Raw genomic sequence first — 26,024 nt, forward strand, 5'->3', positions numbered from 1 at the left:
GGGGTGCTTAATTCATGGTGTGCAGTGTGCTTGTTGAAAAGGCCTTGGCAACTTGGTTGCAAATATTTATATATAGCATGGTTAGCACATGTCATCATTTATCTTGCATGTGCTGCAGATATGTGCATGCAGACTTGCATGGAGCTTCAAGCACAGTCATAAAAAACCATGATCCAAAGTCTGCAGTCCCACCTCTCACATTGAACCAGGCGGGATGCTTCACAGTATGTACTTTCCACTTATTTGTTGTGGTTTAACTATACTGGAATGAGAGGAAGCTTACATGTTTCTGCATGGATACACTTGGATGTCATGTTGTGAATCTTGTGATAATTGATTGAGGGTTTACAGTGTATGGACTGGGGTTTGCTTTACATGATGCACATTAATTTAAAAATCCTAACCTTAGTTATGTGGACTTTGCCTTGAGATAGTTTGTCCCAATGGGAGTTATTAATAGAATCATTATTTTCTCTGAGATAGTTTGTCCCCATGGGACCTATAAGCATCATGCACTATGATGTGATATATGGTGTTGTATGAAGAGGTGCTGTTGTATGAAGCAGTGCTGTTGTAATGTACATAATGTATGCTTTGCATGATGTACATTAATAAAAAATCCTAACCTTAGTTATATGGACTTAGCCTTAGGATGGTTTGTTCCAATGGGACTGATTAATAGAATCATTATTTTCTCTGAGTGGTGTTGTATGAAAATGTGCTCTTGTATGAAGACGTCCAAGTGCCATATTCAATGATGACTCATCTGTTATCTCATGTGAAGGACATAATTGATTTAATGTGACATGTGTCATGTGACAACTTATTAGTAGCATGTGAGCTATGATAGGATCTGTTCTTGAAGAGTAATAATGTGACAAAGTAAGAAAGTTGACTAGGAGCATGACCAAGCATAATACTTGTAGATCCACTTACCATCCATATCCATGTCATCCACACCGAAGAGTAGGTGCAACGCAAACATCTCAATGTAAGTTTGAACGTTTTTTTTAAGGATGTAAGCATTAAAGTTGAAACTCTGTTATACAGCTTTACCTATATTTAAAAGTTTTACTATCTTTGACCTCCTTTCGATACTTGTCTCAGAGAAAATGCATGGAGTGTGAGATGCACATTGCATACTATTCACAAGATAGGTCATATGATTCTGTAACCAATTGGCACCATGACTATACATGATAGTTTAGTTTATAACTACTAAGCATAAAGCTTATTTGTGAACAGGTAGGTCAGTAGTAGTAGTATCAAATGTTTTCGTTGTAGCTAAGTTTTAAGCTATACATTCAATAGATGATTTAATGCACTGAATGAGGTTAAAACAAATGATATAACACAATACCTTTACCACTGGGCAGGTTTGTCGCAGTCAAGCCTGGGATTCAAAAATTGTCACTAGTGCCTGGTGGGTTTATGCTTATCAAGTTAGCAAGACTGCACCAACAGGAGAATATCTAACAATGGGGAGTTTCATGATACGTGGGAAAAAGAACTTTTTACCACCTCATCCACTTGTAATGGGCTTCGGCATTCTCTTTAGGTTAGAGGAAAGCTGTGTAGCAGCTCACAGGAATGATAGGAGACATACTGAAGACACAGAAGAACAAGAAGAACAACACCAAGAAAAAGAACAGGAAGAACAGGATGAAGAAGAAGAAGAAAAAGAAGAAGAAGAAGAAGAAGAAAAGGCAGAAGGAGCAGACAAAGAAGAGAAAAAAGAAAAAGCAAAATTAGAGACTCAGGATGGAATAGGATTTTCTGATGTCAATGAACAAATGCCAAGGAAAGAGAAAGAAATTAATCAAAGTTCACAGGTGCCAATGCCATGTCAAGGACCATTTTCTGCAAATAATAATAATGAAGAAGCATCTCAGATAGATACACATGGAAATGAACCTTCTAAGCTAGGTATTGAGATTAAAAAATTAGACACAAGCACGGCAACAAATTATTCTGCTGATTTTGACGAGCTTATGGATAAAGCCTTTGAGCTTCCAACACACCTTCGGCTTGATAAGCCTAGCATGAAGTATGGTCTAGATTCATACCCAAATGGTCTCTCTAGTGGTGTGGTTTCTCAAACCAATAGTGAAGATAAAATAGCTGATAAAGTCATGCAAAGACAACGGCCTTACTTATCAAAGGTTGAAAGGAGAAAGGTGAAGAAAGGCTTCAAAGATGGGGATACTGAAGAGAAAACTGAAATGATGACTGAGATGGGAACTGACAGACAGGAAGATGATTCTGATAAGGAAACAAGCACAAGTTGCCAAGATCAGGCTAAGAGAGAAAATCCCTTAGCTGGGAGGAGTTCTCGTGGCCGCAAAGGTAAATTGAAAAAGATTAAGGAGAAATATGCAGAACAAGATGAAGAAGAGCGTGAACTACGCATGGCTCTCTTGGCCGTAAGTGTTCCTGCTTTGTGTCTGTATCCCATGTTACTTTTAAGTTCAAAGTATACTAAAGTCACCTGCAAGTTCACCAGTATTCACAATCAAAAAGTCTGGAAACATCTGTCCAAGTCTTCATGAAGGTTCATCTCAGGTGTAAAAAAATTATATGCCTGGCTGCTGATGTGATTCTTTTTCATCATCCACCCATACATTTGTCTCCGTCTTTCTTTGGTTCTGTTAGACTCTTTCTCCATGGTTGTCTACCACTGAAGAAGTTTATTTCTGGGACTTAATTTACTTTGTAGAGATATTGTTTGCGTCTGTACCTTCCTTGGGATGTTTCCCTGTATCATGAAGCACTCATTTGGCTGTTAACAAGAAAAAATGGCTAAACATTGATGTGGAAGAATGGCTTGAGCTTCTGCAGTCGAAGTTAGAGAGGCTAAATAAATGCATTTCATTAATATTTCAACCTCAGAACTGCTAGCAGACTTTGCATCCACTTATTCTGGCATCATTGCTTGCATACTTTTGGCAGTCTGCAGGTAGACATGGTGCTGATAAGAAAGTACAACAGAAAGTGGAACAAGCAAAAAGTAGTACCCATGGTAAGTTACTCTAATGCAAAAATGAGCTGATGTGCATCATGACTTCAAAACTTTCAGTCTATGAAAAGCTAAATGGTATCTGCTGTCATACTGCTTGGACATGTTGGAACACTAACATGGTCAGTTGTATTTTACCTGTTAAACTTGTCTGAGTGTCTGAGTAGATTTTGACTTGCAAGAAACTAATCTTAAGAACTGAAATTTAGTGACAAAAGAATAAATTGAACAGTAGAGCTACAAGCTCCTCCATCACGATACAAAGAAAGATTTGCACAAAGCTTGGCACTCCTTGCTGTATTTCTTCTATCATTACAGAATTGCCGGTACAACTGGTTGGAGAATCTTGCTCATTCGATTTCCAATTTCAGCCTGTAGCATGCCAATTAGTACATCTTCTCAACGGATCTGTAGTGCTCAAGAACACATCTCTAGTTGCTCTCACTAGCCAAGACCAAGAACACCAGATCTGAGTATATCTGCCATGAAAACAAAAGAGCACAAGAAGACCAATCTTCCCAATCCTACAATCTTGTAAGATTCTCCCCCTGAACTGATAGGCAAGCCTGAACTAGACAAGACCTTCACCACCACACACCCAACACTCAAGGTCGGCACGTGAAAGATCAACAGGTGCCATTATTCACAATAGGAGGAAGACATGAACCCACAGAAATCATTTCATTACCACACAAACAGGTTCAAAATAGTGTTGCCCAGCCCAGGGCAACATCGCTTGCACTAGATCAGCCTTTGCCTTTCTCAGATTTACCCTCACCTGCACTAGATCAGCCTCCTCAGATCTACCATCTCCTGCACTTGTATTGCTATCGCCAACATTAGAATGGCATCACCTACAGCAGAAACAATATTGCTAGAATTTAGGATAGCATTGCCAACAGTTGGAATAGCGCAATCTGCAGTAGGGACACAACCTGATCAGCAGTGCAAGGTGCTGCACTAGATTAGACGGGCGCGGGGCAGGGGGGAAGAGAGCGCAAATGGGTGTAGCTCGGTTGATTAAGTTTAACAGGGTGGTGACTAGAAGGTCTTCAGTTCAACTCCTACATTCCACGCGGTCATTTTTGTGTGTGTGTGTGTGTCGAAACATTAGAGACCCATCTCTTTAATGGGCTCCATGTATGAAATTTTCTCTAAAGTGCTGGCTAACTGCCTCCATAGGCATCTGCCTGCCATTGTGCACCCAAATCAGTATGGCTAAATGTGCAGATGGGAATTGACTATGCCAAGTACTCTTAACTAGGAGGTGGTAATAGTGCAGTTGGATTTGGAGAAAGCTTTTGATTACTTGGACTAGTTCTTTCTTGTCCTATGGGTTTTGGGCTGCGTATGGCCCAGTTGATCTATCCATCAGTGCTGATGCTTCTTCCAAGGTTATATTAAATGGTAGTCTTACTGACCCCTTCCCCCTTGAACGCTCAGTCTGATAGGACTGTCCATTAAGCCCTTTGTTTTTTTTCCTTGGCAATGCATCCTATGCTCATCATGTTATCCCATATGATGAGCAATGGACAGTTGGCAGGTTTATCTCTTCCTTTTGGACAGCATTTTGTTGCATGGTCGCTAGAAAACAACACCTTCATGATCTTGCACGCAGAGAAGGATAATCTTCACAAGGCATTGGATGTTTGTTGGACACTATTTGGGCATGCTTCTCCATGTTAATGCTGCAAAATCATCCCTTATCAGCTGCACTGAATCTAACATGCAGTCCTTGGGATGGTGGTGCCCCGTGACAATGTTGTTAGACACTTGGGATATCCCTCAGCTGTTGATGTTCAATCAAAACACTTGCTGGAATGGATCTCTTGAAAGATGGAGGCAAATTTTATCTATCGGAAAACATAGGCGTGGCCCTTTCATGTATGCCTCAAAGTAGCCAAGGCCATCATGCTACCCATGCTTACCTACTTTTTACCACTTCTACCTTGGAACACTGCTTCTTTGAATGCACTCACCAAACATATCCGTTCATGTTGTGGAAAAAGGGCTCCTTGCATGGAGTATCTCTTGGATTTTTTGGAGCCATGTCCACACCCCAAAAAGCATGGGTGGTGGGGCAATTTCGGATGTACAAACACAATGGCATTCACAAGATGATTAATTTTACACTATTATAAGATTCTTTTGAGTCCATGAGGTGATTGTAACTACCAAGGCCATTGAATCATAGAGCTCCTGCCATCACGTCGCATCGCTGCCCCCTCATGTCCAACTAAACTGCCGCCTGCGCCAGTCCCGTTCCCCCCCCCCCCCCCCCCCCCCGCCCGGCCTGTGCCAGTCCCCCCGCCCTGTGCCCTCTCGGCAATCTTCCCCCCTCCCGCTTGACAATCCCCCCCTTTCCCCCCCTCCCCGCCCTGTGGCCACCTCCCCTGCGGCCACTTACCCTACACACCCCCCACCTCTTCTGCCTAGAGGCCAAGCCAGGCAGTCATACCACCTTTTGGAAAATAGTAATTCCCCCTCCCGCCCCCCTCTCCTCGCCATCAACTCCCCCCTCCCCCCGTAGCACAGCAGCGTGATAGGTAGGTTCCCAGCACGAACGCGCAATGGAAACCCTAGATCAAACGTCGGCGCATTCTGCGAGTGTCCCCCAATCAAACACCTTGTGCATCATCCTCTCTAAAGAATAGCTCTTAGCCGTTCAGGCCACAGAGTTGGAGCTGAAAGAAACAACGATCTTTGGTCAGGTTGTTGAACACTTTCCATCGAGGGCCCAGCTGCGGGATTAGCTCCACTCCACGTTGCGCATTGGCACATCGCAGATCGTGGAGGCAGTCCTCATGGGCTGAGGGATCTTCATGGTTCGACTCACCTCTACGGACGCAGCTCGTGAGTTAGTGGAGAGCTCGCCCTATACCTCCACGAAGGGGGTCATCTACATAGTTCCCTAGTATAGCGGCTCCATAGTGGAGACATTTGCACTCCACAATAGATTTCTCAAACACCCAGTCACCCTACTTTTCCTCGGACTGGTGGTAGAGTACCGCCAGTTAGTGAAGAACTTTGGACGGCTCTTTGGCACAATTCTTCCTGCCTCCTTCGCGGATGCAATGACTACTACAGGAGTCCCAAAGGTACAAGTGGCCGTGAAAGACACAGAGTATACCAAATTTCTTAGAGATTGAGGTAGGAGGTCGCTCCTTTAGGCACCAAGTCATTGTGACTGAGCAACCAAGGCAATGCGTGCGCTGCCACGACTTTGGGCCCACCACCTCCCTTGCCAAGCACCCCCTCTAATCCACACCCAGTTCAGGTGAGCCCCCCCCGAACCCACCCCCCCTTCTCCCAGAGGAGGTAATGAGCCACACACGCATACATCCTCCTCGCGCCAGCAATGCTCCCCCTCCCACATAGCCACTAGCTCATTTGCCCTTGCCGCTCGTCACACTTTCCCGAGACAAGCACATTTGTTGCCATAGGAGTTTTTCCACAGTGGCCCATGGTCCTACTTGAGAGTTGCGGAGCGCGGAGAGTTTCCACTACCTCTTGTTCATGGTTCGTAAGTCAAGGAGAGGCAAGGTCCATCTACTAGCACCATCGGATGGACCAAACTACTCTTTTTTCCTTCAATCCTCTCACTCAAAGGATTGGACGACAACACAGATAGAGGAGGAGTTGAAGAGTCAGGTGGCAAACCACATCTCCCAATGGATGGGAGAAAAAGGACTAGCACTGTTTGCACAACAGTGGCCTAGTTGCATGATGGACATTAACTGGTGGGCTGGTGCCGAGGTCCCACACTTAAGCATTATCTTTTGAGTCCCTCCACAGTGGAGAGCTCCGCGGGATGTGATCGAGTGGCCCTTGGCACAGGCGACCTGTTTATACCAGTGTACAGAGTCACGACTCTCATCATGGTTGATAGATGCATTGATAGTACCACCTGGAGCATCTATCACCCCTATGGTCGGCAGAGGGCCACCATGGGGGACTGGAGTTCGTCGTCCAAACCTATGGCAAAGCGTACTTGTATGCCCCATAGTTTTTCCTCCTTATTAGCAGCCTCCACACCAAAGAGATGCCTGTTCGGTCAGTCACAGGTTTTCCCATGAGCTTACACCTTGCATCCTGGAATGTAAATAGTCTCCACTACAGTGGGACACGTGGTTCTAGTAAGTTGATTGTTCGGCAGGAGCTGCAGCCTGCCCTTGCCGGACCGGATCGACATCTTACTTCTACAGGAGCACAAGCTCACTTCCACCTAGGCCCAGCAGGTTGGGAAGGTACTTCCGAGGAGCACGCACACTTACTGGGAGCATGCCATAGGTGCCCACGACAAGAGTAGAGGCATATGCACCTCTATTGGCCCGAGTCTCACCGCCTGTGTATGAGACCATGGGACGATAGTGGCAAGGAGGATTCTATGGATCAGATTGGATATTAGGGACTCGTGCCTTGGAGTCCTCAATATCTATGCCCCTATGGAGGTTAGGGCACGCAACAGGTTCTGGGTGGAGATTGTGGATGGACTCCCAAAGGTGGACTACTAGATTGTTGGAGGAGACTTCAACAACGTGGAGGCTTTGGAGGACCAGCAAGGCAGAGGCAGAAACTACCAGGGCATGGCTGGGGAGGAGCAGGAGTCATGGGATGTCTTTTTACAGGCAATAGGAGCACGCGATGCCTAGAGAGACCCTACCTTCCACAAGAGGGAAAGGTCGCTAGACTTCTCTTGGAAATACAGGCAGCTAGGTGGAGTCCTACTAGAGCGATTGGATAGGTTTTATGTGGAAGAGTGGGGAGGCTCTCGTGGAGGCCAGATTGAGCAGCTGGCAGGCACCACGTTGTCCAATCATTGCCCGGTTCTCTTGACACTTGATCCCCCAGCATCTTGCCCTAGACACACAATCCTATCGGATTCCTGACTCGATCTATAGGAGGGAGAAGGTGACGAGACAGATAGAGCAGATTTGGACTAGGGAGTGGGGCAGGAGGGACCGGATCGCAGAGGAGGTTGCAAAGGTCCTAGCCAAGTCGAGCAGTATCTGCCAAGAGGCGGCCATACATCCTAGGCAGCAGAGCTCGCAGGAGAAGAGAGCACTCTGGCGGGACCTTGCAGCCACGCAAAGATTATTACAGGAGGCACCAGGGGATCCCACCCTCGACGCACAGGAGCTGCAGCCATTGCTAGCCTAGAGAAGAGGCGCTCCAAGTTCTCTTTTGGTACCTCAGCAGCCTTCTGGGCGCGGAAGGGAGGCACGATGTGCAAGGAGTTCTTCCAAGTGCACGAACCTCGCACCTCAGGAGAGCAAATACGCAACCTTCAGGATCAGCATGGAAGGACTCGTTCTAGCCTAGACGAGATGATTGAGATTGCCATCGACTACTACAAACGCCTTTTCCAACATGAGAGCCTCAACTAGAGGATAGCGATGTAGACAGTAGGTCTAGGATCACATCCCGTCCCTCGTCATAGAGGAGATGGGACGATCCCTCCTAGCCCCCTTCACAGAGAAGAAACTAGGGGAGGCTTTCCCTACACAGGAGGGGCAAAAATACCCGGGAGAGGATGGCCTCTCTAAGGCCTTTACTACCTACTGGAAGTGGTGAAGGACCCCCTACTGATGTCCTTCCAGGAGATTTTCACTTCAAGACAGATGCCAAGGAGTCTTTCGGCAGGCCTTATCAAACTTCTCCCCAAAGGGGGAGACCGGTTGGAGCTTTCCCAGTGGAGACCAATCACCTTATTGTCAGTAGCCTATAAGGCACTAGCAAAGATGATTGGTAGGCGACTATGCCTCGTGCTTCCAAACATCATCCATGACACACAGACAGGCTTTGTCCAGGATAGGAGCATCCTAGACAATGTATTTACCTTCTTTGAGGCGACAGAGTGGGCTCAGCATAGTGGACAGAGACTGGCCGTACTACTCTTGGATTTCGAGAAAGCTTATGACAGGGTGGACTGGGATTTCCTAGAGGGCACCATGTTGAGGTTGGGTTTCCCCGAGGTTTGGATTTGTGGAGTCTCTGCACTTTAGAGATCGGCCACTAGTAGGGTTCTCATAGGTGGAAGGTGAGGGGAGGAGTTTCGGCTGGAGAGATCGGTCCGACAGGGCTGCCCCCTGGCCACATACCTGCTCCTACTCTTTGTAGAGGTGATGTCTCACTTCCTCAGGTCACCTACAAGAGGATTACGTGACCTCTGACTTCCAGTGAGAGAGGAGTCTGAGCTCAGAGTATGCAGATGATACAACACTTTATATAGAGGACGATGAGTTGATGCTGAAGAGAGTGAGGTTGGCTCTTGAGGTGTTCTGTTTTGCAGCGGGAGCAAAAATCAACTGGTGATTGGCAAAAGTTGGTTGGTTTTCTCACAAACCCAGACTGTAGCACAGAGTGGCGCATCCCTAGGATTTAGATGGGTGAGCAGAGGGCAGACCGAACTATTAATTTGTTAATAAGTTGCCTCATTGCAGCCTTATCCATCGACCGATAGCGAAGCAGTACCGTGAGGGCCGTCTAGTACCTAGGGTTCCAGATGGGACTCGACATCACTTCTACCTAGCAGTTTCTTCCTATCCTTGATTCTATTTGGAGGAAGTTGACCTACTGGAGCACGGCTCGCCTCTCACTAGCCGGCCGAGCCCTGGTGGTTAACCAGGTTCTCCTAGCGACAGCTTGGTACAATTCCTCGTGTTGGTGCTTCTCCTCATTCTGCGTAGTGCAACTTCGCCGCCTAGTTTGGAACTTCCTTTGGCTAGGGTCAAACGGCTCCAGGGATTCCAAGGCCAAGGTGGCATGGGCGGTCCAATGGGCTGGTTGGGAGGTCGGCTCGGCTCGTACCATCAAGACATGGTGGCATGTATACAAGATGGTGGACGAGGAGGTGTTGCAATAAGTATCAAGCTGCCAAAGAGAAGTGGAGTTGAGGAGAAGGGAGATAGACGCAGCAATACCTCTGGAGTGGCTTGCTCCCCCGATATGAGAGCCAATAGAGCCTAGGGAGGTATGAGCCACTAGGTTTTCACCAACAGGCATCCCCCTACAGGTGGCAGGTAGAGTGGGCGGCGCTCCACCTAGGACCTTCATCGTATAGGGGGGGAGGGGGGGCGTCTGGCTCTTGACAAAGGGCACCAGGATGAGGGAATAGGTCTCCTTTCATGGAGGAGGATCCGAGTGATTTGCCTTCAGGGGAAGACATGGCGGCTAGACCCTTTTGTCTTCTAGGAGGAGCTCAAGGAGTGGCGCCTCTAGATCTGGGAGGGCAGGCCACTTGATGAGCTGGAGTGGGATCCGCGAGAGTGGATATGGCCAGCCACTGCGATCGCCAATAAGCCACTGAGGTTCTTGGAGTACACTGCCAGGATTGGCAGACACGTACTGATGCCGTCACGTAGCAGGCACTGGGTGCGGAGCACAGCATCACGAAGCCTTTCCGACGGACCTTCTAGCGCCGCCTATGGGATAGCTGGAGGCTGAGGAGGGTATCGTATTTCTTATGGTTGGTGGCACATGGAGGCTTGGCGGTGGGAAGTTGGCTTGCCCAGATATGCAGGAGGGAGGTTGTAAGCGCTGCACACAACAGCCTCTGGAAACCCCAAAGCATTGCCTTTGGTCGTGTGAGGAGGCGCAGCTCGTGTGGAGAGGAGCATACCGCATCCTTCGCCGTATAGTACCCAACCTTGGATGTATCTCATGGGAGCTTTCTACTGGCAAGCAGTCAGCCAGAGCCGTCACCTTCTGTATGAGGTCGGGATGCAAGACACGATATTCATTATCGAGGCAAGGTTGTGCGCAGTGGTCGGTTTGGAGGCTCTACCCATCCGCCAGGTACTGGAGCCCACAGCAAACCGCTTTGAGGTATGGGAGATCCTAGGGAGTCTTACTGGATGGCATATCTGGAAGGTGCAGTGTTAGGAGGCTTTCGGTGGAGAGAGACTTTCAATACAAGCGACCTTAGCAGAGCTCTGGACCTCCATCATCCATTCCCTCCGCGGCCGATGGGAGATCCTAGGGAGTCTTACTGGATGGCATATCTGGAAGGCGTAGTGTCAGGAGGCTTTCGGCGAAGAGAGACTTTCAATACAAGCAACCTTAGTAGAGCTCTAGACGGCCATCATCCACTCCCTCCGCGGCAGATGGGATCAGGTGAGGGCATGTCCAAGGCTCGTCAGGAGCTCCGTTGTCATTTCGTGCGCACTTGGGGTAGCCATGACGTGTTTTTTCATGATGCAGGCAGGCAGCCCAAGATGGCAATACATCCCCCTTCCATGGCTTCTTGCCCTCATCCCCCCCAGACCACCTTGAGAGGCTTGTATACATGACGTATTTGTGACTTTGCATCAGCTCCAGCTAGTCTGTTGAGCATGAGCACTCCGTTGTAATCAGTTTTTTTGAGTAATATAATCAGCCACATTTTACTTGCAAAAAAAAAAATTGGATGTACAAACCCATATGGAGGCCCTTCATTGGTCACTCTTCAGAGCAATGTGTATTGATCGTCATCCTTGGGTCTTTATAGTCTGCTTTTTTTTGGAAGACTGAGGTATTGTACATGGTAACACACAGCATACAAGCATCATGGTGGCACGTTCTTCAAATACTCACTTTTCTACACCCTCCTCCATTTTAGTAAATAATTTGCTTTCTTCTTGGAGGCACGTTCTTTAGAAGGCCCGCTGGCATCTTGTAGAGGATCATCTGGAGGTAAATTCCTTTCAGTTGGAATTGTTGGCGGTGTCGTGCCTGCTCTCTTGGGACAACAAACAAGAGGACAGGCCCAAGTCCAATCATATGGCATGTCTGGGTTTTGTCTTCTGTTTGCAGATGCCACTATGATGAGCCGTGTGGGGTTGATGTCCTTCCGCACGATGAGGAGACTTTTCTAGATTCCTCATGGATATGGCAACTTATGGGGCTGGATTGAAAGGTTGATGCAGCCTATGCAGCCTTTTCCTGTACTTGACTCAGATTACCCTTGGTAAGATTGGGAACTTGCTAGTTGTCTTTGTCTTTAAAAGGCTTCAGCTAACCAGGTGTATCATCTCTTGATTAAGGACAAGCATTGGCTAGTTACTAAAGCCAATGTGATTTGGGGCACGCATAAATCCAAGGCTTGGTGAAAAATGACAATGAAGGAAGGATGGTTGAACAAGACCCCATTCAAATGCAAGGTCTTTCCTTGGAGAGTGATTATTGATGGACTTCCCCTTACTTCGGTCCTTTCTAAGCACCAAATCTCAAACGGCAACTACTTTTTCTATACAGCTAGTGTGGAATCTTTACATCATAGATTTATTTCCAGCCCTTTGTATAGGAAAATTTGGGCTCTCCTAATAGATATTTGGCAAGCGGTTATTGGTCTATCGCTGCACCCTTTTGATTAGGTTTTTGCTAGGGCCAAATATCCCACCCATGACCCCAATGCAGCCACGTATGAAGGTCTTGTTCCATTTTTTCAAATTTTGGGCATGTTGGCATAATTGGATCACCTAGAATGCTTTTGTCTTTGACTCTACCATGGGCGTCCAGGGACACATAACCAAACTCAAGGGTCTTCTACACTGGCAATTAGATCTTGTGCAGCATCTTGGTCTTCTCCGTAGGGAGGATCTAGCTCCTTGGCATACGGCAATCTTTGTTGCTTCTTTGTTGTGGCTTTTGTACTCTTTTAGTTATTAGATCTTCTGTAAAGCGAGTTTATGTGCAATGGCCTAGAGCCATCTTGCATCTTGTAACCATGTAATCTTGTACTTTTTCATAATTAATACAGTTACCTATCACGAAAGAAAAAAAAGAGTGTGTGTGTGTGTGTGTGTGTATGAGAGAGAGCGACCTGGCATGATGGCCTAGTGTTTTGCCCAGTTGGCTATGATCATGATCTATAGTGAGAAAATCCAGTCGTCTGCATATGGAGCGATAACCCTCCTATGCCCCATCACATCCCTAAGGTTACGCAAACCTGGGGACTACGCCCTATGCCTTTGACTTGTAGCGCCTTTGACCTAATGCGCCCTATTCTTCCAGACTTAAGACACATCGCTCAACCTACAAACAGCCTCATCTTCAATCTAACAGCATGCAAAACCCCAAGACCTGCCAACACTGACAACCTACCTGCACACACTGACGACCTACCATGCAAGTGGCAAATAGTGATGACCTGCCTACAAAGACTAATGACCTGCCATGCAACTAGCAAACATTGACACCTTGCCTGTAGCATCATAAAGTGACAGCAAACCCACATATCATCTTCCCCTAGGTGCAGTGAACACACATACACATACACATACGCACACGTGCACACAGAGAGAGAGAGATATATATATTTTGCAGCCCTTGCAATCTGATAGAGAGAGAGAGAGGGGGGGCGCGCTCGTCTATAGCCTCAAGGCGTGTCCACATGTGGCAGACAGAGCTATAATCCTTGGTGTTACCTTTTAGTAAAGAGACAAAAAGAGAGTGGCTGTGGGTAGATTGTTCTACAGCACACTGCTTGGTCATCATGTCTTAGCTCAATATGGCATTCATAGATCAAGTGGTTGATGCTTCGGGGCCCAATTCAGAGGGCAAGGATGAGATGGTCCTGTCCACGAAGGAGATGGCTGAGGAAGTGGCTCCAAGCTCTGATGCACAACCAATGGTGAGACGCAGTAAACATGATGAGGATACTCCTATCATGATTGTTGATAGCCTAAGACCTTCAAAATCTAAGACACATTCATATGCGCAAGCTACCAATGCTTCCAGTGATTCCCGAGAACTGGATTGGAAACATCTACTAGAGTTTGCTAACTCTTTACTAGGCGAATATGTTCGACACAATCATAGTAATGTTCCAAATTGTGATGAACAAGACATTGTGGATGCACATGTTGATATGCAAAAAGTTGCTTCGATCTTTCTTTGCATTTTATGAACGTGGAGTCATGCTTTTCTTTACAGGCAAGATCCTAGTGATACCTTGGATCCGTCAGTGGTTGGCTTCTATTTCCAGATGTGATTGTGTTGAAAATGTTTTTGTGGGCCTCAAGGGTTTCAATGAGGTCGTGCTTACATCAGCCACAAATAGAGATAATCTTTTGCGTAGGCCGCCCCACTTTTTTGATAGGCAATTGGTGCATGTGGTACCATGGAGATCCATGGCTTCAAAATCTGCTCAAACATGAATGTCGAGTGTGGGTTGAAGTAGAAAGCTGCCCCATGGTTTGTTGGCCTCTGTTAAGGGATGCAATGGCAGCTATTGATACTGTATTGGTGCCTCCCAGTATGAGGGAAGGCAACCAGAATCATTTGTGCATGCTGTGAGACACCTTGAGGAAAAGGCCCAATTGGCTGCACCTTAATTACAGTGACATGCATCCACTATGGTTTAAGCTTAACCGGGGCACCTTTGCAGATCACTATTTCACTTGTGGCAAGCTTGTTCATTTCATGGCTGAGTGTTCAGACAAAAAGGATGCTACTATTACTCATGATGTGGATACTGATATGATGGTGGAGGCACCACTCACTAGGGAACGGCCTCCACAGAAGGATGTGGTCCAGCATAAGAAACCTGTGCTTTCTTCAAACCCAGATGATTCAGGATGGGTTGATGTTCAGCATAGAAAGGGTAAGAAGGTCGAAATTCAGTAGCCGATGGGTTCATCATTAGGCACTCAAGATTCCTTCCATACATATGTGCGTAGAAAGGATAAATATTCTGAGATGCTGTGCGCACCTGTCATGGACCTGTCCAAGCCACGCAGTCGAGATCGCAAGTTGAGCACCCCAGGGATCCTCTAGCGCATGTTGCTTTTGATCATAGAGGCAAGGTGATCACCTGGTGGGATTGTAAATATCCTCATTTGCTTGTGACAAATGGAAGTAATCCTTCCCCTGCGAAATCTACTTGCACGGGACAAAATGCTTTTGCAGTTTTGGCAAATTTTCTGGATGAAGAAATTTTGGAGGCTTTAGCTAAGAAAGTTCAAGCCAGGCATGAGCAGCCTCCTCCATGAGTTCTTTGACTTCACATGTGCAGATTGCCACTTGGAATGTCCGTGGGAATTGTTCCCACAGTAAACAACATGACATGTGGCATATTTTGCATGAGAACTGTTGGGATGCTTTGTGTGCTATTGAGCACAAAAGCCATGATGATGCTGGTCATTTTGGCTTGTCATGGATTCTGTCTTTTTAATGTTGGCTGCAAGGCTAAACACTGTTTGGGTGTCCTCGTGGTTACACACAAGTAATCCCAGCCAGTGCTTGTTAAGAAAGATATTCATGGACACTTCTGGGTGATTGAGATTGTTTGAAGGGCAGGTTTATGGCTGGTTGGCCTTTTTGCGCCAAGTGACTTATTGCATCATTAGGCCCAATGGAGTCGTCTTCAAGATTCTCTAAGCCTAGGAACACCGGGTTTGCCTATGGGCGATTTTAACGTGTGTTGACCCATCCCAGTCCACTTCGGAACACTCTCTGATGGATAACCTGGAAAGCAAGGCATGGCAGGCCTTTGCAATGAACATCCTTATACAGGATCTTTGGTCTTGGCTTTCTCCATCAGCTTCGGGATTTACCTTTCACTTGCCTCAATACATGGCCATGTGGTCTCGACTAGACCATATTTATACTATGCATGAAGACTCCTTTTTACCACAAATCTTGGAAATGCGAGTCTTGCAGCATTTCATATTATCCGACCATTTTCCTTTGCAGCTTGAAATGATTAGGCAGCTAGTGGATGCTTTTGCTGGCCTCTTGGGTAGGCTGCCCTGGAGATGCAACTCTTCCTTTTTAAGTCATACTATTTTCAAGGGCTATATGACCCAGCTGTTAGAGAGGTTTTCATGTGATTTTCCACTACAAGGATTAGACTCCTTCGACACACTGATTTCAAATGTCCAAAAGGTGTCAAGACAATATGGGATCTATCATGCTTCGCTTAATAGGCAGTGTTTGCATGCTGCGGAAGACATGTTGGCCTTGGTTTGTCTACTATTGCTCGATTTGCCATGGGAACTTATTCAAAGCTTTCAGCTATAAACTTACCAACAAGCTAAGCTAAGGAATCTAACTGACAGTCTTCGAGACATTTCTTGTCAGGCTCATAAATTCTTCCGAGCCTTGCATGCGCAGAGACATTGGGAGTTACAGAATCATCCTTGTTGCCTGTTGATGCAAAATCGTCACTAGGAAGTGACTGTGTGGTCAAATACCACTTTCGTCAGTTTTGCAGATTTGCCCTTGTAAGGCTGTGCTTTTTGCAGTGACAGAATTTTTTACAGTGTTCTGTAATGGCATCTGATTCTCTTTCACAGATTGTCACTGAAAAGCTTTACAAGAACAACTTCCAAGCATGGAAGTTTACAGTTGCCAATTAGTGTAAAGGGCCAGTTTTTTGCCACCTAAGGCAAATAAGTAGTTCTTGGGAGCAGTTTCCAATTTGAAGCCAAATCAAAATTTGAACATATGTTAGATTCATGAAACTAAGAACTATATGATCTTAAGATTGATATTTTTATCATGCTTGTTGGACTTCATGGGTATTATGTATGTCTTAGAGTAATATGGTATTGTAGGGCCAGTGGTATGACACTATTTAGCAAATCATACAATGGCACCTATGCAATATGCTTGGAATATGCCTATTATTCCTCCTTGAAAGTCCGGGCGCTCATGCCTTGCTATTGGATCTTGCTTGTTATTGGTCCCGTGCTCTTTATTTTAAGTAAAAAGGTGGCACCAATCTTTCCCTTGGATGTTCCCTTGTTATTGTCTCCTTAGTCTGTATTGGATCATGGCTTGTTATTGGCCGTTACTCTTACCTCAAACTACAAACTTCTATTTAAACTTCATCTATAGGCACTTTGGACATAAATTTTTTTATTTATATGGATGTTGTGAAATTACAAAGAAATGACAAGGGGCAGTTCATTCATAGGATGGGTTTATAGAACTGTATTTATCTTGTCAGCCAGAACATCCATTTGACTTTCTATCACCTTTACTCTTGAGACCTGTACAGACTCTCTTCACAGCACCATGTTGGATATTTCTGTTGCAACTTGACAATGCTTGATGTAAAGATCTATTGACACAAGCTAATACTGGTTGCAGAAGTGGAGAGCCAGTTAAAAGTGTGTTACAAGTGCAAAAGATCAGGGCATGTAGCAAAAGATTGTCCATTTACAGCAAACACTGGAAGTCCTGATCTAAATATGGTTCAATCCAAGCATTCAGATGAAAAAGAAGGGTTGGCTTCTACAGAAGGGGATGAGAGCTTACTGGAATTGGCAGAAGATGAGAAAGAAAAGCTCACTGAGCTTGACCTTCTTACAGGAAAACCATTTACACATGATATATTGCTCTATGCTGTGCCTGTTTGTGGACCATACAATGCCTTACAAGGGTACAAATACAGAGTTAAGCTGACTCCTGGCAGCTCAAAAAGAGGGAAAGGTGAGTTGTTTTTCTTCATAACCATTTGAGCTAATTTGAAACCTTTATTTTCATAATCATTTGAAGGTAACACAAAAGTGACCACATGTCTTCTTAAAAATGCCACAGAGTATTTACTTGCTGTTGTGTGAGTTCTTGAAGTTTTGACAGTATGACTAAAATGTTTCTTCTGTTCAAGGTTCTATGATTCTTTACCTAATTCACTTGCTGACTGAAACTGCATTATACATTTGTGCGTTCTCAGTTTCTTTGAGAAACCTGCTATTGTTGTGTTGTTCTCTGTGCAGTCATCAGGACTGCGTGCAAATCATTAGTGCACTCCTTATAGTTGACCATTCATGCAAGTTTCTTTCAAGTGTGGCATTAGGTCCCACTTGATTTATTGAAACATCCCCCTAGGATCTAACTTGTACATGAGACATGACACAATGCCAAAGAACATAAAGGGAATGAATATCACACTCACCTCCCAGCCATAGATCCGAAGGGGCTTACTTACAAGCCTAAGAGCAAACAACATACTGAGTTACGGCCATGTTCTAAGAGTAGGTATCCCATACCACTAGCTCACACTATCCCAATGTACGGATGTATCGACCTCAAGGTCAAAAGTTCAAGAGTAATAATCACACAATGATGTGCATACTAATGCCTTGAGTCCTATACATTCTAAGAGTAGGTGTCCCATACCACTAGCTCACACTATCCCAATGTACGGATGTATCGACCTCAAGGCCAAGAGTCCAAGAGTAATAATCACACATTGATGTGCATACTAATGCCTTGAGTCCTATGTATAGGACTCAACTACCCTAATGTATGGATGTATCGACCTCAAGGCCAAGAGTCCAAGAGTAATAATCACACAATGATGTGCATACGAATGCCTTGAGTCCTATGTATAAGACTCAACATAGGACTCAACTACCCTAACCCTAAAGTGCCCCTAGTGCATTTGCACTAAGTTACTTCAATGACCCTCCTGACCAATGCTACTAGCACCCATCCAGGTATCTAATGATGTAACATTGATTGTTCATACAAACATTGTATTTATGATGCACTATGTGTTTTATCATTATCTTAGGGGGATTTTCTGCAAGGTGTAGTTAATAGAATGATTTCTTCTCTATTAACAAACAAACCTTGTCATGCACTATTGGGATCCATCAACATGAAGATAGTACTTCATGGTACCTTTTCTTGGCAAGGAAAGCTTTGCTCGTTGAACACATTGGACATGTGCTACTCTACTTTGGCACATTAAGAAAAGTATATTAAGGTAAAATGATTCTTGGCATGTTCAAAGGAAAAACCCTTAGTTGACCGTCATAGTAACCAAAGACCCTTTTTGCTCTGATGAAACATCAAACATGCGGGCTATTTTCCTTTTTCGGCTCTCATTTTTTTTCCACACCCTCCTTGTGCATCACCTTCTCATCCTTATGCATCTTCTCCTCCTCCATCTCTTCTTGCTCCACCTCTTCCTTCTCCATGTCTAGCTCATCTCTTCCTCTTCCTTTTCCTCCTCCTCCACATTCTTCTCTTCCTCCACCTTCACCTCTTCCACACACTCGTTCACCTCCTTTACCTTGGGCCTCCACCTCCTTAAGTGAAAAATGCCTCCCCACAAAGGATTCCATTCATGAAACATCAATTTTCACTTTTATTTTGCAATCGTATTATATGTATGTTGTAGCCTACATGTTGTGATTTGTAAACTGTGAATGCTGATTTCTAAACGAGTAGGTGAAATGCATGTTTTTATTTTAGGCTTTTGACTTTTGATTCTAGGAGATCTAAGTGGAATGAAGAAATTTATTTAATGGATCTATTTTCTCTAATATTATTAATATATAGTAATAATAATCATAAAAGATAATAATTTTCGAAACCTTGAGGTGAGCAACGAAACGAAACATGAAACGAAACCTCGAAACACTAAATAGGCCAAAACATTTCTAGTGGCTATGCTGACCATAGATTGCAAAAGCATTATATATATGGTTGTGTGCTTGGATCAGAAGTTGGGAGTGCTAGGCTGACACCAGATGAATTGGCATCTGCCAGTTTGAGGGCCTATCTAGACTCCAATATGACCTCTAACTAGATGCATAACCTCCGTGGAAGGTGGTGGCCTCAAGATTTGGATCCTCAAGACCAGCAATTTTACACCACATGCCGATGGGCTTAAATTGGCATATTTCATATGTTTACTAGGTCAGTCCATGTGCAATAAGGGAAGCCATAATCCTCATAGTTTGACCTGTTCTCAAGTGGCTCATTGGAATTGGCTGGTTTTTTAGGAGCTGCCCTTTTGTATCAGATGCGTGTAGCTAATCGAGCTTTAGGCACTAACATTTGCCTTGGAAATCCATGTCGCTATGGAACCTTAGAGAAACACCTAAAGCTGCTGCTTGTTCTTGCTGCTAGACTCTTTGCCCTTAGGGTTTCCCCTTGATGTGCAATGGTTGAAGGCTGACATTGTGGTGGGGGCTTCATGCCAAATATCTGTATGACAGACCATTCACAGCTATACATGGAATTTGAATTCTCACAGGTACTAGGGCAATGGAGCACAGGAGTAAACCAGAACCAATGAGAACTGCAGGCATCTCTCCTCCTCCTTATCCTCTTAGAACCACCCTCTCCTATCTCCATGGAGAGTATGGATGATTTCTGTCCAAAGCCTGGAGTGACTCTGTGCAGTTAAGACGTCTTGGAAGTCTATAACATGGCTACACCTTGCAATACAAAGGTACAAGGTAATAATACTAGTAAGCAGTCCCCCATTTTTGAGTCCACTATGTTTGCAAGTAGTCTATGAGTGGGGCTCCTACTTAGATGCTAGCCATTGATGAGAAAGAAGTAGCTCCCTTGAAAATCCTCATATTGACATGCTGAGCTTCTGACTATGACCTAAGCTATGGCCCTCCAAGTCACAATCATAATCTTTGCTGAAAACCATCCTAAAAGCTCTTATTGACAGCTCTTGAGCTCTAGGACAGTCCCAAAGATACTGCTTGTATGTCTCCTTTGCCTCACCACATCCCACACATGCCACTAAGGCTTGCAAGTTGCCATACCTAAGCCATGTGTCAATAGCTAAGCTCCTATAAACTACTAGCTAGAGGAAGAGAGAGATCTTCCTAGGCTTGAAGCTGTCATCCAATCTCCTCCAAATGCTTGATAATAGTTGGAGATCCTCTAATGAGGAGTGGCTATGCTCTTATTCTACTTATTTGGATCCTCCTCACCTACTTGGTGGTATAGCTAAGGAAGGCTAGATTGCATGGCCTAACACGGAATGGTTCTCTCCAAACCGAATCTCCTAAATCCCACTATAGCCTATGAAGGATCCGTTTGCGCAAGGCGAGGTTATGATGAACTATATAATGTTTGTTGTGTATAGTCTGCAACCAAATATGATGGGCATTCAGAGTCCAACTTTTGTGCCCATCTTATCCTTTTGCATTTAACATAGGTGAGCTGGTTGTATTGGTCGTTGCTGACAAGTCTTTTTGGGGTCTACCAACCATTGAGTACATGTTTCGCTTTTGCGGAAGCACTCAAATTTCACTCTCACTTTTTCTTGATTGTTTTATTTCTATGCTTATGCATGGAAGCTTCCTGATTTTCCTTTGGTCTTTTACTTTTTTCCTTTGTTGTTTAAAGTACAGAACTTGTCTAGCCTTAGTGCCTTAGTCTTGTTAGCATGAGAACTTCCTCTAGGTGAGATAGAAGAAATGATTTCCACATGTCAATAATTGGCTTGTTTAGGGATTGTCTAAGGTATGGCATAAGATTTTGCAAAGCTATAGAGCATTGTACTTTGACAATGTAAAAAAATTTTAATGGTTGTATTTTGGGAGAGCTTGGAGAAAGCCGGATCTCTGAATTTGCTTCATAGTGGCTCAATTTTTTATGCTTTGATGCAATTGGGAAACAAGCATCAGCAAAACATTTAAGAAAGCAGTAACTTGACTTGGACAAGAATAAAGAATGTGTTTTTCTAGAATCCCTTATCTTTTATTCATGTGCAACGATGGACCTTACATTTTGAAAAAGATTATTTATTCAGGGAGGATATTGTCTTTTGCATGCAGTTTCTTTTCCTCCTTTCCCAAGTAACCTTACATTGGAAAGGTTTTAGATAGTGTTGCACTCTCTCCAACTAGACCCTTCTGTCCATCTAGAGGGCCTTATAGTATAGTTGTCTCCTAAAAGCTTTATATATTGTGTCCAAGTTGAGAATGCTGAAATTGTTAGTCAAGGATCTGGTAGGGGGGCAATGGAGTTGATTTGGGACCTAGTAGAGGGACCCTACATAAGTGTGCCGAATGTTGCAATCAATGATAGGGGTAGGCGATTCTAGCTTAGGAATCCTCTCCAAGCCTTCTTAGAGTTGATGCTTAGAAATAGTTGGTTTGATCCATAGTGCCAAGAGTTTTGGACACAAGAAATGGAAACACATTTTGGAGTTCCGAAACAGAGTTTTACCCTTGGTCCAAAATGCAAAACAAGGAAATAGGAACACACAAAATAGAAATATAAAATGTCAATATAAAAATATAAAATGTAATTCTAAATATATATAAATGTAAATGTGTATGTGTGTGTAGTTGTAGTACATTTCAATGCAGTGAATGAATTACAGTGTACAAAATGCTCAAGGATAGAGCTAAAGAGTGTCGGAGGGTGACATCCACTAGGAACAGATCCTGAGTGTTGTAACCACCAATGGAAGATGTTGAAGAGTGGGAAGGAGCAAAATGCTAATCACCAAGGCAATAAGCAGCCAAGTGACTGTAGGAGGAGGTGTCAAATGACGAAGGGAGCAACAAATCTGCCAAACACAGCAGCTGCTGGGGTGGCAAATGATGTGTCGGAGCCTACACTACAAAACACAGCCTATCTAATCCCTGAGCGGATGCCTGGACAGCAGGGCAGCCTCATTGATCAGAAAATGCAACAGTCTAGAAGAGCTGAATGATGTCACCAGCTGCTGGAGTGATGGGCAGCAGTACTGGACAGGTCGCAATGGAGGATGATGATGTGGCAACAGTTTGGATGGGCTAGACAACCACGGGAAGAAGGCTGATGGCTGAAATCTGCATGTGAATGCAAGAAGCCTGCAGACAAGGATGAGATTGAATGGTGGGCAGCTTGTCTATTTATACACATGGAAGGATCCTCCCAAATTAGGGTTTTGCATGTGGGATATAGAAACTCTCTAGAACCACTCCCCGTTTGATGAAACTTTTTGGTAGTTTGTTGTTTGGGGCTGTTTTAAAGAGATAATCAATGGCTAATGAATTTTTAGCTCAACAAGTGGTTCCCACTATGCCTCACAATAGCTAGCAGCTGATGTTGAAGGTTGTAAGCCTTGTACTTTAAACCTTCGCAAGGTTATACTACTATTTTTAATTATCCATTTTATCATTATTATTTATTATAGCTATAAATACCAATGCTATTGTCACTAGTATTATTATAAATTCATTATTATAATTACTATTGTGAATGTCACTATTACCATAGTTAATATTAAAATGTTATGTGATCATGCCATATGTAGGACCATATGGTGGAGAAAAAGAGAGAGAAAGAGGGGAACTGCAAGAATGAGGGAAGAGAGGTAGGGGGAGAGAGAGAGAAAGTGAGGAAGAGAGACTAAGCAAGATATAAAGAGAAAGTGAGAGTATTACGGTTCAAGTTTGATTTTTTTTTTTAAGAATAACATTGCTTATTGGACACTCAGGTCAAATGCATCACTTAGATGTACTCAACAAAAAGAGATATTCACCGACATATGTGTCATAGGGAATTGCATGCATTATTAACATTATCACATCGCACAATGAGTACAAAATAGTAACCAGAAACAAAGACTATATCCATTAATACTGAGAATACACAGAGCAGATTGCCACACAGATTTGGTTACTCATTGATTACTCCTCACAAGAATATGAGAATGAATACAAAGTAATGCACAATATTTTTGCTACCAAACAAGAGGGATTTTGTGCTACATTAAGGATGTAACTAATGACTATAAAAGAGAAGTAAGCTCCTTGCTATGAGGCACTCTGCCCACTTGCCCCATGTAGTTGTTCTTTCCCCTCTCCTTAACTCGCTCGCGACTAAGCAATATGGCTCAATAAGCTGCTCCCTTTCTTTGAAATAGCTTTCTTTGGAAGACCAACAACACACTTGGGTGGGCCTTGGAAAAGGCATGTAATGGACACCTTTGGTCTAACATTAGAGCACCCCACGAATGCCCCCCAATCAAACACCTTGCATGTTGTCCTCCTCGAGAGACAACTTTAGCCAATCCACACGATGGATAGGGAATTGGATGAGATTGCCATTTTCAATCGGGTCATGAGTCACTCTTCCTCTAAAGTTGAGCTTCATAATTGGCTTCACTCCACCTTGCACATCAACACCTTGTGAAGAGTTGACCCAATGTGTATGGAACAAGGCATCTTGATGGTTTGACTCACCTCTACAGATGAAATGCAAGAGCTCATTCAACTCCTCAGTTGTATCCTCAAAGGGAGCGATTTATTTGGTTCTATGATATGGTGGCTTCATTCTCGAGGCCTTTGTGCTTCATAATTTTTCTAGATATCTCATCACCCTCCTCTTTCTCGTGATTGTGGTAAAGTGTTGTTAGCTAATGGATGACTTTGAGCACTCACCATCTCTTAGGCACAGTCCTGCGCCCCCCCCCCCCCCCCCCCATTCACTCATGGAGTGGCATGTGCAGGAGTACTGTAAGGTATAAGTGGTAGTGTTGGACCCAAACAAGCTTCCTAAGTTCCTGAAGATTGAGGTATGTAGGCATGAGTTCTGATAGAAGATGATAGTGACAAGGTGGTTCAAATAGTGTCTTTTCTTGCCATGAGTTTGGGCACTAGGCCTCAAAGTGTACTCACTTCCGGGCTAAGACCATAGAGTAGGCAATTACTCAGATAGAGGATGACACCTTAATCAAAGTCAAGTAACGTTGGGACAGGAGGCACAACCAATGCCCCAACAAGCTACATAGCCTTGGCAACCTTGGTCAAGGTTGAGTGGTTGCAGTGGTGCATCCCATCAGCAAGGTCCTCCTGCCCCATGAGCTTGGTTTTTTTCTGTTTTTTCTGCCTCCTCCTAGCACCGTGGGAGTGACAAGCTTCACACACTTGTGTCCTGTCATGAGTTCTGATAGAAGATGATAGTGACAAGGTGGTTCAAATAGTGTCTTTCTTGCCATGAGTTTGGGCAACACGCCTCGAAGTGTACTCACTTCTAGGCTAAGACTGCAAAGTAGGCAATTGCACAGCTAGAGCATGATGGCTTTATTAGAGTCAAGTGACTTGGGGCAAGAGGTAGCGAGTCTTGGGCCTAGCAAGCCACATAACCCTGGCAGCCTTGGCCAAGGGCGAGTGGTCGCAGTGGTACACCCTATCAGCAAGGCTCCCCCTCCCCCCCTCGAAGCTTGGTTTTTTCTGTTTTTTCCCCTCCTAGCACCTTGGGAGTGACAAGCTTCACACACTTGTGTCCTATCACAAGGATGTGAATTTTTAACTTAATACTCTTCGGGTGTCTTAAGTTGTGCACATGTGAGATTAAATACTCTTCGTTCCAACACTTTCAAGTTAACATAATATCCTAAACGAAGGTTTGTGGAAAGTTTCGACACTTTCAAGTTCAAAGAGGTTGGGAATTTAAAATTGAGGCTGCGTAGAATTAAATGTTATTCAAAATGAGGGCAGAGCCAAAGGGCTAGGCAGCTTGTTTTGCATGTGGAGGCTGTAGTGAAAACTGAAATTTGCCAAACATTGAGTTTGGATCAGTATTGGGCTACATACAAGTGTATCTTCCATGTTAGGCTCATTTTCTTCCATTCTAGGTTGTTTGTGGCAAATATGAGGGTGGAGAATGGAGTGATGGGCTGAAAGAGAGTAGTTGAGCCATCAAGGACAGCAAAGAGACCTGATATGGAATGACCTGCACAAAAACAAGGGCAGCCTCCTTTGACTCTGCACACAATGCCAATGCTTGCTAGGGCTTCCTCCACTTGTCCTCAAAGTTTCACCTACCAAAGGCGATGAAAACTCAAAATCCGCTCCAAAAGTTTGAAAATGCAGCCTTTTCTCCTTCAACAATGGCAAGGACTTGCAAAAAATAGCAACTTCTCTTTGTCTCCATACTTCACTTGTTCACTTCAGCCTCCGTAGGCTGGAACTATCTAAACCGTAGCAAGAAAATTTCCGAGAAGTACCAACCCCAAAGCAACAGTTTTTAGGGCTGGAATAGCAGGACAACTGTTGTGCAAGCATTTTTGCCACAATAGAGTTAGAGAATTTTCTCTAATTTGCTACTCATATCTTCTCCCATAGTAGATTTAATATTTCTCAACCCTAATCTCTTCTCCCATAGTAGATTTAATATTTCTCACTTGTCTCAAGAAGCATGCCATCAAAATCTCAACCATGCAACGATGGAATTCACCGGAAATCTGAGAAACTGCAGCAGATCTGAGAAGCATTGCTCATCTACAGCCAGAGTGACTCACATGCAAGCATAGAAGACCCAA

At 44.4% G+C, this 26,024-nt stretch overlaps 1 protein-coding gene across 4 annotated transcripts in view; it reads left to right on the top strand.

Moving 5' to 3' along the window:
• The window catches only part of EMB1441 (zinc knuckle (CCHC-type) family protein), a 171,253-nt gene that overhangs the window by 142,096 nt on the left and 3,133 nt on the right, over positions 1 to 26,024 (top strand). The window contains exons 10-14 of one of the 4 annotated variants that reach the window (XM_087685884.1): positions 119 to 224; positions 1,377 to 2,423; positions 2,950 to 3,019; positions 17,093 to 17,434; positions 22,092 to 22,803. In XM_087685884.1, the coding sequence (XP_087542010.1) occupies positions 119 to 224; positions 1,377 to 2,423; positions 2,950 to 3,019; positions 17,093 to 17,434; positions 22,092 to 22,159 (1,633 nt within the window). In that variant the 3' untranslated portion in view covers positions 22,160 to 22,803. Of the gene's footprint in view, positions 1 to 118; positions 225 to 1,376; positions 2,424 to 2,949; positions 3,020 to 17,092; positions 17,435 to 22,091; positions 22,804 to 26,024 lie in introns of those variants that run through there. The other 3 variants (XM_087685883.1, XM_087685885.1, XM_087685886.1) reach the window with 3 other exon arrangements.

Source organism: Lygodium microphyllum, chromosome 10 (genome assembly GCF_053477565.2).
Source record: "Lygodium microphyllum isolate KBCC chromosome 10, Lygodium_microphyllum_v1.1.10, whole genome shotgun sequence".
NCBI classification, from domain to species: Eukaryota; Viridiplantae; Streptophyta; class Polypodiopsida; order Schizaeales; family Lygodiaceae; genus Lygodium; species Lygodium microphyllum.